The 13,068-nt window shown below is 41.1% G+C and overlaps 1 protein-coding gene across 1 annotated transcript in view; it reads left to right on the forward strand.

Moving 5' to 3' along the window:
• The first annotated feature begins 213 nt into the window (after positions 1-213).
• LOC135895122 (semaphorin-3D-like) overlaps positions 214-13,068 on the forward strand; it is a 179,616-nt gene continuing 166,761 nt past the window's right edge. The window contains exon 1 of the mRNA XM_065423193.1: positions 214-452. Within this exon, the coding sequence (XP_065279265.1) occupies positions 426-452 (27 nt within the window). The 5' untranslated portion in view covers positions 214-425. The remainder of the gene's footprint in view (positions 453-13,068) is intronic.

Genomic DNA, 13,068 nt, shown 5'->3' on the forward strand with positions numbered 1-13,068 from the left:
CCCCTGTTTGTGTGGCCAGCCTCACCCTTTTAAGCTCCACTTCTCCAGGTGGAGCATGTTCTACAGGTGCACCTAATTGGCACTGAATGCAGGAATGGGGGATGAGGGCATTTCTCATCACACACAGCCCTATACCATTGGGTTTTTCCTCCATGGGGCAATCCTTAAGAAGCTTTGTGTTGACAAAGCAGCCCATTTCAACCAGAGCTAGAGTTTGGCTCATTGTCTTTTTAATCCTGGTAAAGCAATTAAGGTACACAATATTTGTGAAATCTAAGTACCTAAATACATATAGTAAATGTGTAACATATTTGCTTTCCTTGCTTGGTGGGATTTCTTCTGCTACCAGTAAGCAACAGAGAAGCTCACAAGAAAGGTTCCCCCAAGGCATCTGAAACATGAAGAGCAGCGACTCCTTTTAATTCATGTGCAAACTAACCTTTTATTTGATGGTGAGCTATTTTAATCTTTTTATAGTCCTGAACCTCAGTCATGCTGCTTAAAAAAACCTAACAACTTTGTCTGGGTTTCTTGTATTACAAACTTAGTAATGGCAATGAGTCAATGTTTAAATTAGCCCCATATACATCATTAATGCTTTTCTTTCTCCCCTCCATCTACTGTATTTAATCTAAAAGCACCTATCCTCTATTTTTACTTTTCACATACCAGCGGCATACGGCATAATCACTCACATGTTATCTGACTGCAAGAGATAAAACCTCGTAAAATTCTATTCTCGCTTGGATAGAGGGATCCAGCATAAAATGGAATGGATCCATAATGAGTCAGCTCTCCAAAAGTCCACTTTGGTGTTGTGGCCAGTATAATGTGGAGTTTTACAGAAAATGCCAAATAATTTATGGAGGCCATCTGACCTAATGGTCAGAGGAAATAAGGGAAAGCCAAGAGGCATCTGTGTTCCCATCTGGGTTGAATCACTGACTTGATTCAACTCTTTTGATGATGGGTGTGGTATTAAAACCTAGACAGTTATATGTGACCTTAGCGAAGTCACTGCACCACCCAGAAACCCTGCCAACACAACTTGAAAATCCGATTAAAATATAGAACCCTGCTGATACTGTTACCTAGTAATGTAAACATTCTACAGTTTTGATTGGACTTTCTTTGCCTTATGCTTATTGGCTGTTTGCTCCAACCCTCTTCCTCTCCCTCCCTCAGTCTCTTCACATCAGCTTCACTCTACATCTGCCCCCCTCACTTCCCCCTTGCCCTGCCCCCCCGAACCTCCTTCCCTTTAGTGTTCCCTCTCCCTTCACTTTTCTTCCCATTTAGCTTATCCCCTGCTAACTACACCAACTTCAAAAAGTGTTGCGGGAACTAACATGACATTTGCCACCATCACTTTTGGTCACTCTCCTGGTGTGTTCTACCTCTTCCCCCACCCTGGTTCTGTCTTATCTATTTAGACTGTAAGTTCTTTGGGGGCAGTGGCTATCTAATACTATGTGTTGGTACAGGGACTAGCACAATGGGGGCCCATTCTTGGTTGGTGCTTGGGTACTACCATAATAGTAATAATAATATTAATTAATTGAATTAGGGAACTTTCCTAGTCAAACCATTTCTCAGGAGTAGCATAGAACATTAGTACTAGTTAAGGTGTAAAGACACCACAATCTTGTCTCCCACATGGAATCTTGCTGGCTCACACATTAGCTGAGTGCAGCTGTGATGCAGCTGTGGACCTTAAATGTGCATCACAGCTTAAATGATGAGGACCCTCTGCACGGAGGGTGAATTTCACTCATAGGGTGCTGTATATATTACTCTGCTCTTCAGTAATATTTGTCCCCTGGCCCTTACACAAGACAACACTTTTTAGCATTCTAACCTTGTTCGTGTGTGTACACAGAGGGGAGAGCTGTGTGAGTTTTCTCTTTTGATGTGGTCACTTTTAAAAAGAGAAAACCCAGAATTAAATTGTTTACAATTGGTCAGTGAATCGGATTCCTGTAGGAAGCAGATGTTGTGCAAAAAAAAAAAAAAAAAAAAGCCTTTAAAAATGTAATGATTCAATCTAGTGGGATGGTGGGTGGTTGGGGTATTTTTTGGAGAGAGGGTGAGGAAATTACCCATCTTCCTGGAATATCCAGTTCTAAAAATGTAGATATTGCAGACTTGATCCTGATCTCATCTTATACCAGTGTGACTGTCATAGGACATTTGCACACATTTAGAGTTAAGTCTGTGCTTAAGTGTTGCCCTTCATGAGGATGCTTTCCTGAGTCAGTGCCTCAAAGTAATGTAAGATCAGGTCCTTCAAATGTTAAGCATGATTTTGATACCAGATGTGTCCAGATTCTCCAAACTGATGTTTGGCTCAGAGTTTAACATTTTGTACAGCTATATCAGCATTATGCATACCGACTTTATATTATCCCCCTGGAAGTTGTCAGTGACACACTCTGTAAAATTGTGGTTGCTCCTCATCACACTTTTTGTGGTGTAATGAAAAGAGAGAAAATGCTAAGAATTCTTTCACTGCCCAAAAACATTGCTTTCTCCCCTCCTGACCCCCGAAGGAATACTGTTATGATGAGAAGTGCTGGTGACTTCATGGATCACAAAGCTCTTTGAGATTGGGTGTGAACTGCATGAACACACTCTTCAGTTAATATAGTCAGGATAAGTTAATGACAACCCCCCCCCCCCACCTACCTAAGACTAAGGGGTGTGTCCCGCCCAGGACTTTTGGACTGAGGGGGTGGAGAAGTGTGTGTGTGTGTGTGTGTTTGAGAGAGAGAGAGAGAGAGAGAAGGAGGGCAGAACAGTCAGAATCTGAGAGAGACTCACAGGCAGAAAGAAAGCCAGGCAGAAGCCTATAAGCATAGTGTGACCCTGGAGAAACATACAGAAAGGTTCTGGGTCTGGTGCTAGCTAAAGAGGCTTAGGCTATAAGCAAAGAAGCTATCTCCAGTTTGGTTCCTTCTGCGTTCAGAGAAGCAGGACTCTGTATATTCCTTGTAAATAAATAAGACTGCATCAAAGAAAATACCAAACTCTATCAATTTTTGCTCCTACCTGGAACAACCCACTAGACCCTGATTTTTTGACTAGCTGCTTAGGTCAAAAGGCGTGTATCCAACTCTCAAATTAAATGCCAAAGTATCTGCTAAAAATATAAAAAGGAAGAAATATATTTTAATGTTCATGTAGATATTTATCTTTGGGATGTTACAATCTTTGTAACTTTTTATGGGTGCTGGTAATGCATTATAATGCACGAAAGCTTTGGTTAGAATAATATGCTTTGATCCCAAAGTTGCCATACCTAAAACAGCCAAATAATAGAGTGTGCTGGCAATGACAGGTAGTGGTGTGTTATTGCAAATGTGCTTCTTCTCCAGGTATAACAGAGCATGGCCACTTGGGCTCTTGTCTGCACTGCAGTTAAACACCTGCAGGTGGCCTGTGTCCGCTGATCAGACTCACAGGGCTGAGGCTGCAGGGCTGTAAAATGGCAGTGTAGACATTTGGGCTCAGGCCCAAGCTCTGGGACCCTGTGAGGGGGGATGTTCTCAGATCCCAGGCTCTAGCCTGATCCCAAATGTCTACATTGCCATTTTATAGCCCTACAATCCAAGCCCCGCGAGCCGGAGTTAGCTGACATGGGCCAGCCGTTTAATTGCAGTGTAGACATACCCTAAGGGTTTTCCAATTTGAGCCTCTCTTTCTTGACTACTGCGGCATTTCAGTATTTAAAATTTCACAGTCTTTCACACAAAATTGACCCTTTAATCAGTTTGGTGACCTTTCATGTTTCTGTAACAAGTGCCTGGAAACCTTTATTAAGAACATAAATATTCCTTTAAAGCTACTCCATGGCTTTGTATCTACAGGGTAATTTTATGCTTCTTGATTAAAGATCCCTTGATGTGTCATGGAAAATGTTGGGAAAAAGATTTAGATGCTTATCTGTTTGTATCCATTTTCTATATTTTGTAAACCACCTTCGTAATACAAGTGATGCTTGTGCAATGTATAAGCTTTGTCATTTCTGTTTTGTTTGTAAATTCATTTAGTTGCTAAGAAGGGGACACTTTCTATTCAAAAGGATTATTGTTATTAATGTATTTGTATTACAGTAGCATCTGGAGGCCACAGTCAGGGATCAGTTGTACTAAGCACAGTGCGTTCATCTAATAGAGAGTTTACAAGCTTAGCATATGATGAGAGAGAACAGGTGAGGAAGGATGTTCCCATGGTTAGTGCCCTTACCTAGGACTTGGGAGACCTGGATGCAGTTCCCTGTTCCACTAAAGACTTCCTGTGAGGCCTTGGGCAAGTCACTTAGTCTCTCTGTGCTTCAGTTCCGCATCTGCAAAATAAGGATAATAGCACTGCCTGACCTCATAGGAGTGTTGTAAGGATAAATACATTAACAATTGTGCAGTGCTTTGATACTATGGCTATGGTATAAGTTCCTTAGATGGTTTGAACAGGTTGGGAAGACCAAGAAACAGGTGTGGTGGAAGGCAAGGTAATAATGAAAAGACTGGTTAGTATGACAAACAGTCATCTTCGCACACCAACTGTCTATCCCTTGTGTTGTGTTGGCAGAGGTGAGCCTTAAGGAAGGATTTGAGGCAGGATAACATGGGTTTTTACAGGGACCTCCTCCTAAGAGGCAACATGGTAGAAAGCATGAAGATGTTTGAGGAAATAATTGAAGTATTGATGAAGGCTAGCATCACTGGCAGAGAGGAGGTAGGCATTGATGCCTTAGTAGTAGTGGAGTGGAACACAGGGGTGGATCATTCCATAATTGCCCTACTCTGTACACTCATCCTGAAGCTCAGGTATGGGCCATTGTCAGAGACAGGACACTGGGCAAGATGGACCATGGTCTGACCCAGTATGGCAACTCTTATATTCTCATGTTCTGATGTAATAGGTAGGTAAGGTAGAGTTAACTCATGAAAGACCTTAAAGGCAAAGAAACATAGTTTGTATTTTATATGGTAGTGAAGGGATGCAAAAAAATCAGAGTGATGTAGCCTTTAGAGAAATGAGCCTGGAAGATGGTTTTAGCAGCAGTGTTTTGAATGACTTGGGGCATGGCTAGAGTGACCATATATTCCATTTTGGCCAGGACAGTCCCCTTTTTAAGCTCTGTCCCGGACGTCATGACTATTTTGGCATAACTGGGCATTTGTCCCATTCACTCTTGCCCACTGATCATCAGCCGGGTGTCCCATTTTCAGTTTAGGAAAATATGGTCACGTGAGGCATGAGGGAAGACCAAGGTTGCATTTGTCTATGTCAAAGACATAGAAGAGGATATTGCAGTAGTTAAGATGCATGTTGAACACTTAGCAGCTAGAATGAAAAACAAAGTCAAATGAGAGCTAATATCTAAAATAAATAATACTAAATTAGTCTGCTAGTGCCTGGAGCCTCTGAGGGCTGAACTTTCTGGGCTATGCAGCTTCAGAGGCTACATCTTATCATGAGGAGGTATATTGCAAGGAGACTGGGAGCTGGTATAGAGACACAGGGTCTCCATGTGGATGATCCTGGAATCCATGGATACACAGAGAAACACATGAATCTTAGGTGGTATTTTGGTTTGGAGAATCTAACCCCGGCCACTTCCACTGGGGCCAAACCCTAAAGAAAAGCTATCAAATTCCATGAACACAAACTTGTGGTGTTTCCTGTGTAGGGAAAAACATGCGTTTCTGTGCCTCGGTTCTTCATCTAAAAATAGGCATAACAATATTTACTATATCTGTCTCAGAGGGCGTACGAGGATTAGTTCATTAATATTGGTAAAGATTTGTGTTATCTTCAATTGGAAGGAGCTATTTCAGCACAAAGTATCATTAGGCAAGAAACAGCAGGAAAAGCTCAACTGGTCAGGAATAAACCTTCAAATGCAAAAATCTTCAGTGATAAAACAAAATCACTGAAGAATTCCGCCCCCCCCCCCAGCTCCACGCCCACACAGCTCTCTAAAAATAATGTATAATAGGAATTAATTGTAAAATGAGTATTTCTCAAAGTTTCCCTATAGGTATCAGCAGGTCTTGAAATTCTGCAGTTTATCTCACAGTTATATCTTAACAAAAGAAACCTGTGTGGCACTCCATTAAAGTGGTGGGAGGTATTTTAATAATGATCAAGGTAATAACTAAAAAACAAATCCCAACAACACATACTTGTGTGGGAAGTCCAGTTTTGCAAGAGCTGAGGTGTATAAATGTGATTCATGTTAGGAAAACAAAATCCCCCTTTGAGGACATGCCCGAGCTTGTAGATAGGGAATAGGTAAGATTGTTGCAATCATAGAGTAATCTCATGGCCATGTTCGCTAAAAAATCAGGACTTCACAAGCTGGATCCTCAGCTGGTATAAATCAGAGTAGTGTCATTAAAGTAAATGGAGTTACACTGATTTATACCAGCTTAGTGTCTGGCCCTATATCTGGAGAAGTGTCCAGTAACACCAACTACTTTAATTAAAGGGTTCATGAGAAATTTCAGATTTTCAATTTCAGTGTATAGTGTGAATACACTTTGGGTAAACGATTTTGAAATAGGCATGGTGTCATTGAAAGAATCAGCATGGGCTATTTTGTCCAGGGTCTTAGATTATACATGGGTATCAGATATGAAGGATGCTCAATCCTGATAAAATTGTAGCTGTTTCTTTTAAACTTTAGGTATTATTTTTTTTTTCCAATACAAACACAAAGTGTTAAAGGGTCTTAAGGGCAGAACTGATTGTGGGAAGCGTTTGGAATTTCAGTCCTAAACCACTGGGAGTAGGGAAGTGGGATTACAGCACCTGTTCTTTTAAATCAGGCACTATCATTGTTTGGGTTTAAAGGACTTTTGATTCTTCTTTTCTAGATGCCTTGTCATTGTAAAAAGACCTGTAATTATGACTGCTCAGTTCTGTCTGCCTCTTGAGTGTCCTGTATACTGTTTATGCTACACTGATTTATGCTGGAGTTATGACCATGGTTACTGTCCTGTAGTTACACCTACAAAAAAGGAGATGTATAATCTCATAAAGCTGTCCCAGTGAGAAAAAAATAAAATCCATATTAAAGAAAAGTAGGGCCCAATATAATAGCCAGAACATGATCTCCCACTGGAGTTCTACATTGTGGAAGGATTGCATCACTAGGCCAGAATCCATAATAGGCAAATCATAGTTAGGAGACTGCTTAAACCTGCAAAATTAAGGATATGGAGGAAAAAGATGAACCTCCATTCTAAAATCATCCCACTTTAAAGTCTCCTAATGTTTTCTGGTATGCATGTATCCAAAGATAGATAGCCTTCCAAATGTAAACCGTTGTGGTGGTGTATTCCTGAGTCTGCAGACCCACTGCTCTGTGTCTCCGCTACAACTCATAGCATTCCTAAGCAGCAGCAAGAACAGCAGAATTAAATTGACAGGACACTGGTCAATTTTCTTGGTGCTATTCAGAATTCTGTGGGCATCAGGGAAACGGGCAAGGTTGATGGGAGTGTCATTTGGCTGATGCTTGGGAAAGTTATGAACAGTGTCCTAGTCATTAGAACCTTGACCCTGGAACATGCTGGTGGTATTTCCCCATCTTTCATGATCCTGTGGCTGGTAGGCTTAGTTTCCTGGATAGTAGGTGTCTGGAAAATGTCTCAAGCCCTACTCTGTTCAGTAGCTCCACTATAACATTCACTTATAATAAATGCTTTGTTGAATGAGGAGGTAAAGCTTGTCCACTATTATTACAAAATATATGGTATAAATGGTATTCACACAACTGACTGAAAAATCTACTAATCAAAATTGTCTTAATTTGCTTGGACATCACTGGTGAACTCGCATTTGGCATACAATCTCTTCTGTCCTCCACTCCCTGATTCATCATCTCGGGCTATTCCATGCATACTAGCTACTGTGGCACAAGGACCTTTTCTTCTGCTTTGCCTGGAACAGCCCACCTGCACCTCTTTGCTGCACCAGTTCCCCAGTTTGTTTCAAGCCATAGTGTAAAACATAGACCTTTTCCCCTTGCAAAGCCTTCTAAGTTTCCCTCTCCCTCTGTTTTTACGATTTAGCTCTCCTTTGTGGTTATGAGTAAATCAGCAGCCACATTTTTGCTGTATTCAGCTAACACCAAATAATGGTCCGGATGAAAACTGAAAACACCAGCTGCATCCCTAAGGGTGCATCCAAATTAGTCCCCATATTTCAACACTCTTGCAACATGAGTGCTAAGCTGCTAGCATTGAGAGAGCTCAGGCGCAGACAAGTCTCAGCTCTAGGCAGACTTTCATGACAGGGGTAAAAGTGCCTGAGTCCTGTCTGTCTGCATTAGCATTTACAACATTGCTGTCGCTGGTGCTCTCACTCACTACTGCTGGTCACTGATGAAATATTGGCAGTAATTTTTCTAGGGCAGACATGTCTTAGGAGGCCAAATAGTTGTCTTTATCCAAGTGCATCATACTTTCTTTTTTACTGCTAAGAAGAAGAAAAGCTGCAGTACATGTAATTAAAACAGATTTTTTAAAAGTAAAAGCATTAAGATAAATCCTACTAAAGAGATTTTAAAAGAGCGTTTTTGGACCTATTTCGGAAATGAAATTCAGTTCATTATAATTGTTTGTCTCCTCTTCTAGAATTCACACGATACAAAGGAGACAAGATAAATGCATCAGTCTCCATCTAAAGGAGTGTATTCCTCTTTATCGAATAGCACAGAGAACCAGCATGTGAAGGCAGCATAACTGGAATAAAGTGACACTAAGTGTGAGTAGGACTGTCATCCTCACTCTAAATGCCTGCAGGGAGTACTATGGCCTTTTGTAATATCTAGCGAGGGATTCCACGAGGTCTTGTAGTGGGCACTGTATTATACTCATTGTCTATTATGTTCATTGGCACATCTGATGCATGGTAGAAGAAACCCTTTTGACCTATGCTCTCTCTCTCTTTATATTCATCCTTCATGCTGTGTTTGTGTGTCTAAATGAGAGAGGGCTTGTGCATGGGGAGGCAGAGGGGACTAGAAACGAGTATTAATGGATAGAGGATTTAATGTATGTCAGCTACAGAAACAGTTTATATATAGGCATTTAGACCATGATCCTGCAGTGAGCCCTAGGCCCACATCAATACCTTATTCTGATACTGAATCAGATGACCATTGGTTTGATCTACTAGGTCAGCTCCTATGTTCTTTGCGTTGCCTTGGACAAGTGCTGTTTTCTGGCTTTGAAGACTGCTCATTCAATGAAACTCTCTCATTTTTTGCTATAGGTTTTTTTTTTCTCATTAAAAAAAAATGGTGGCAGGCAATGTGAGCCAGTGGTTAGGTCACTGGACTGGGACTTGGGAAACATTAATCTGCTGCATGTCCTTTGACAAGTCACTTTTTCCAAGGAAGATGGTGGATTCTCCGTCCCTTGGTGTTTTGAAAGCAAGGGTGGATGCCTTTCTGGAAAATATGCTTTACCCAGCACAAGTTATTGGGCTCCATACAGGGATAACTGGGTGAAATTGAAATTCTATGGTCTATTTTACACAGAAGGTCAGACCAGATGATCTATTGGGCCCTTCAGGCTTAAAACATGATGAATCTAAAATGTGCAAAACCTTTTATAGTTATTTAAAAAACACCTTGCTTACAAATGCACTTTACTCCAGCTGAATATTTTAAAAAAATGGAACAGTGCATGTAGTTTTTGAAAAACAAAATACAGATTGGCTTTGGTGATGGTTCTAGGGAGGGCTGGAATTGTTTTTGGTTAAGATCAAGGCTTCTGTCTCAGTAAAGGAAAATAGCAAATGTGTAGTGCAAAAGATACAATGTTTGTTCATATTTCTCACAGTGCTTGATAGTGCGAGCCTGTCATTGTTTCACATAGGTGATAATTTTGTCTCAAGGACAGCTCAGTTCTTTGCTTTTCCTGCCCCACCATATGTAAACTGTGCAGGCTGCAGCCCAGTAATAGGATTTGAGCTGGGACTAATACAGCCTAGTTTATAAAATGTTTCCAGCTTATCTGTCATTACTTGCATCAAATTCTCCCCTTGGATGCTCATGTATGGCTCCTACTGAAGTCACTGGGAGCCTTGGGGCAGACATCTGAGGGCAGTGCATGATTACTCTAAGAAGTAGGAAAAGTACTGATAAGACCCAGTACGGAAACCTGCTGTGTACCAATAGCTCAGTGATTCTCAAACTTTTGTACTGGTGACCCCTTTCATAGCAAGCCTCTGAGTGCGACACCCCCTCCCCTTATAAATTAAAAACACTTTTTTATATATTTAACATCATTTATAAATGCTGGAGGCTAAATGTGTGACACACATTCGGTGCTTTACAAAATATTTTCCTGGACTATGATTTTTCTGTGGTTCGGTTGCCACTGCTGCAGCAAGACATTTGTTAGTCCCTTCTCTTGACTGTAAGGCAAGTGATAGCCCATGAAAATGAGAGATTCTCCCCCCTCCCTCCATTAGCGTTCTTCTCCTGCCACTGCCTTCTCTCACCAGTTTTGCTCCCTTCCTTCTAGGGGATGACCAAGATGGTGTGCAAGTTTCAGGTAGGGTTAACCATGCCCAGCTAACACATTTTAAAACCCTTTATTGTCTTTGTCCACCCCAGGTGCTAAGTGATGTTTAAAAACCTGTTAATTAAAACATATTAAAACACCACTCATTTTCCCAGGGTAGACAAAGCTGTCTGCAGACTGAGGAAGTCAACACTGCTCTGGTTTGCTCTGAGTGCACTCAGTTTGAAGGTTATCTTCACAACCATGAAGGCTGGGAACATATATATATATATATATATATATATATATATATATATATATATATATATATATATATATATATATAAATTAAAGCTGAGGCACCAGTCCCAGAAATTGCTCCACTCTGGATTATCCCTGCAACTCTCACGGAGCCTCATTGATCTCAGTGGTGCCCTGTGCTGGCTTAGAGGCACTGCTTGCATGGCACAGGTTGCAGAATCAGTGTCTTCGTTTCTGCAAAAATGACTGATGCCGGCCACATAAATATGTCAAGTGGTCTGGATCTGGAGGAGAGTGTCTGGCATCGCTGTTGTAAAGCAACTCTAGTATGTCCTAGTGCATTGCAGAAAACATCGAAAACCACAGTGTATACCCCAACATTCTGTGAATATTTGTACAATGTGTTTTTAATGCTGTATAATTCCAAAGTATTGTGCTGGTGTTATTAACTGTTACTGAGAGATATTAAACATGCACCATCAGATTAGTTTTAAGCTCTGAAGTGTCAGAATACAAAGATGCTATACTGCATTGAATTCAGATGTGGAAAATATATTTTCAAGAGTGCTGGTTAGGAAGAGAATCATAAATAACATACCCCAAGTGGTCGCGTAAAAGTAATTTGGATACTGCTTTATTATTTGTAGTGTCCTGAAGCCCAAACTAGGATCAGGGCCCCATTGTGCTTGGAGCTGTATAAACATAGAAGGCAGTCCTACCTCCGAGAGTTTACAATCCAAGGGCCAGTTATGCAAACACTCTCTTTAGCACAGTGAGGTCCTGGTTAATGACTAGGTCTCCTAGGCACCACGGTAACACAAATAATGAATAATAAGTCAATGCAAAGCTACTCATGTGCCCAAGTGTTTTCAGACCAGGCTCTGTGGAGGGACAGAACATGACGGGTGGAGAGGGCAAAGGGAAGACAAGAATTATAGTAATAGGAACACAAGTTTGCATATACTGTATATAGCTAGGCAGCTGGTGTGCTGTGTCTGCTGCTTATTACATTATTCATAACACCATTCATAACCATCTCACCTTTGCTCCACTGACTGTTTATTTTTATCCACCTGGAGTCTTTTGTCATATTTTTAAATTGTAATATCTTAGGGGCACCGACTATCTTGTTATTGTGTACAGTGCCTAGCCCAATGGGGCCCTGATCCTTGTTTGGGGCCTCAAGGCACTGCCCCAATACAAATCATATCAGTGTAACATCCATATAGTTCTTGAGGTCAAAGCTCTGTTTTAACAGTAAACTACACTGTTGTCAGCTATCTGGTTCATGCAATTGCCGTCTCTTAGAGGTAGAAACCTAAGACAACGTAAGAATGCCATGTGTGTGAGCAATCTGTATTTACTGCACAGGTGAGTGACAAATGTGTCTTATGTGATGATGACCAGGCTTTGTCGGGTTTGTTTTGGAGTTTTTTCCAAGAGCAAAAAGTTCATAAATATATAAAATGAAGTAATACCTCTGAACAACTGAAAAGCGTTTGCCACGTCTGTGCAGCTATTACACTGGAGTTTTGCAGCAGCTTCCTCTTTATCTACATAGCATTGATTGTTCATGCAGCTCCAGTATGGTCAGATTAAATAATACAATTTATCTCGATGACACACACACACACATTCTGAGGCATGGAGGGGCAGTGCACAACAGAAAAGATGATGCTGATGATGGTCACTTGTATTACAATAGTGCCTAGAGACCCCGTCCAACATCAGGGCCCTGTTGCACATACAGTACACAGAGTGAGACACAGAATCTGCTCTGAAAAGTTTACATTCTAAATAGACAACAGGCCTAGGTGGGAGCAAGGAAGCATTATTATCCCCACGTTACAGATAGGAAACCAAGGCACAGAGATTAGATGACTTGCCCCCTTATAGGTCTTTCCTTTTTGTAGATAATTGCTGCTTATATTTCAGCAGATGCATATGCTTTGGTGAAATGCAGACAGTGTTTTGCATTAGCATTGAATGAAGTACTCTTGGCAAATTCACATGGTTTTGTGGAAATTCTTAGTTTAGCAGCAACATTCTTGTATCACTTTGAACTTAGAGCTTTCGCAGAGCTGTAGCCTCGTGTGTCACTTGTGTTTCTTTAATTCTTTCCACCTTCACTTCCCCAAGGAGCAAGCTATCTTCCAGTTGAATTCCAGAAGGTGAATGGAAAGCAGTGGCTTGGACATCTTCCCACATACAGACTAAGTCCAACACCTTTGATTGGTCTCTCACAGCTGCCACTGTTACAAGCCAGTGAATTTAGGAGAATCTC

This window comes from Emys orbicularis, chromosome 1 (genome assembly GCF_028017835.1).
Source record: "Emys orbicularis isolate rEmyOrb1 chromosome 1, rEmyOrb1.hap1, whole genome shotgun sequence".
Classification (NCBI taxonomy): Eukaryota; Metazoa; Chordata; order Testudines; family Emydidae; genus Emys; species Emys orbicularis.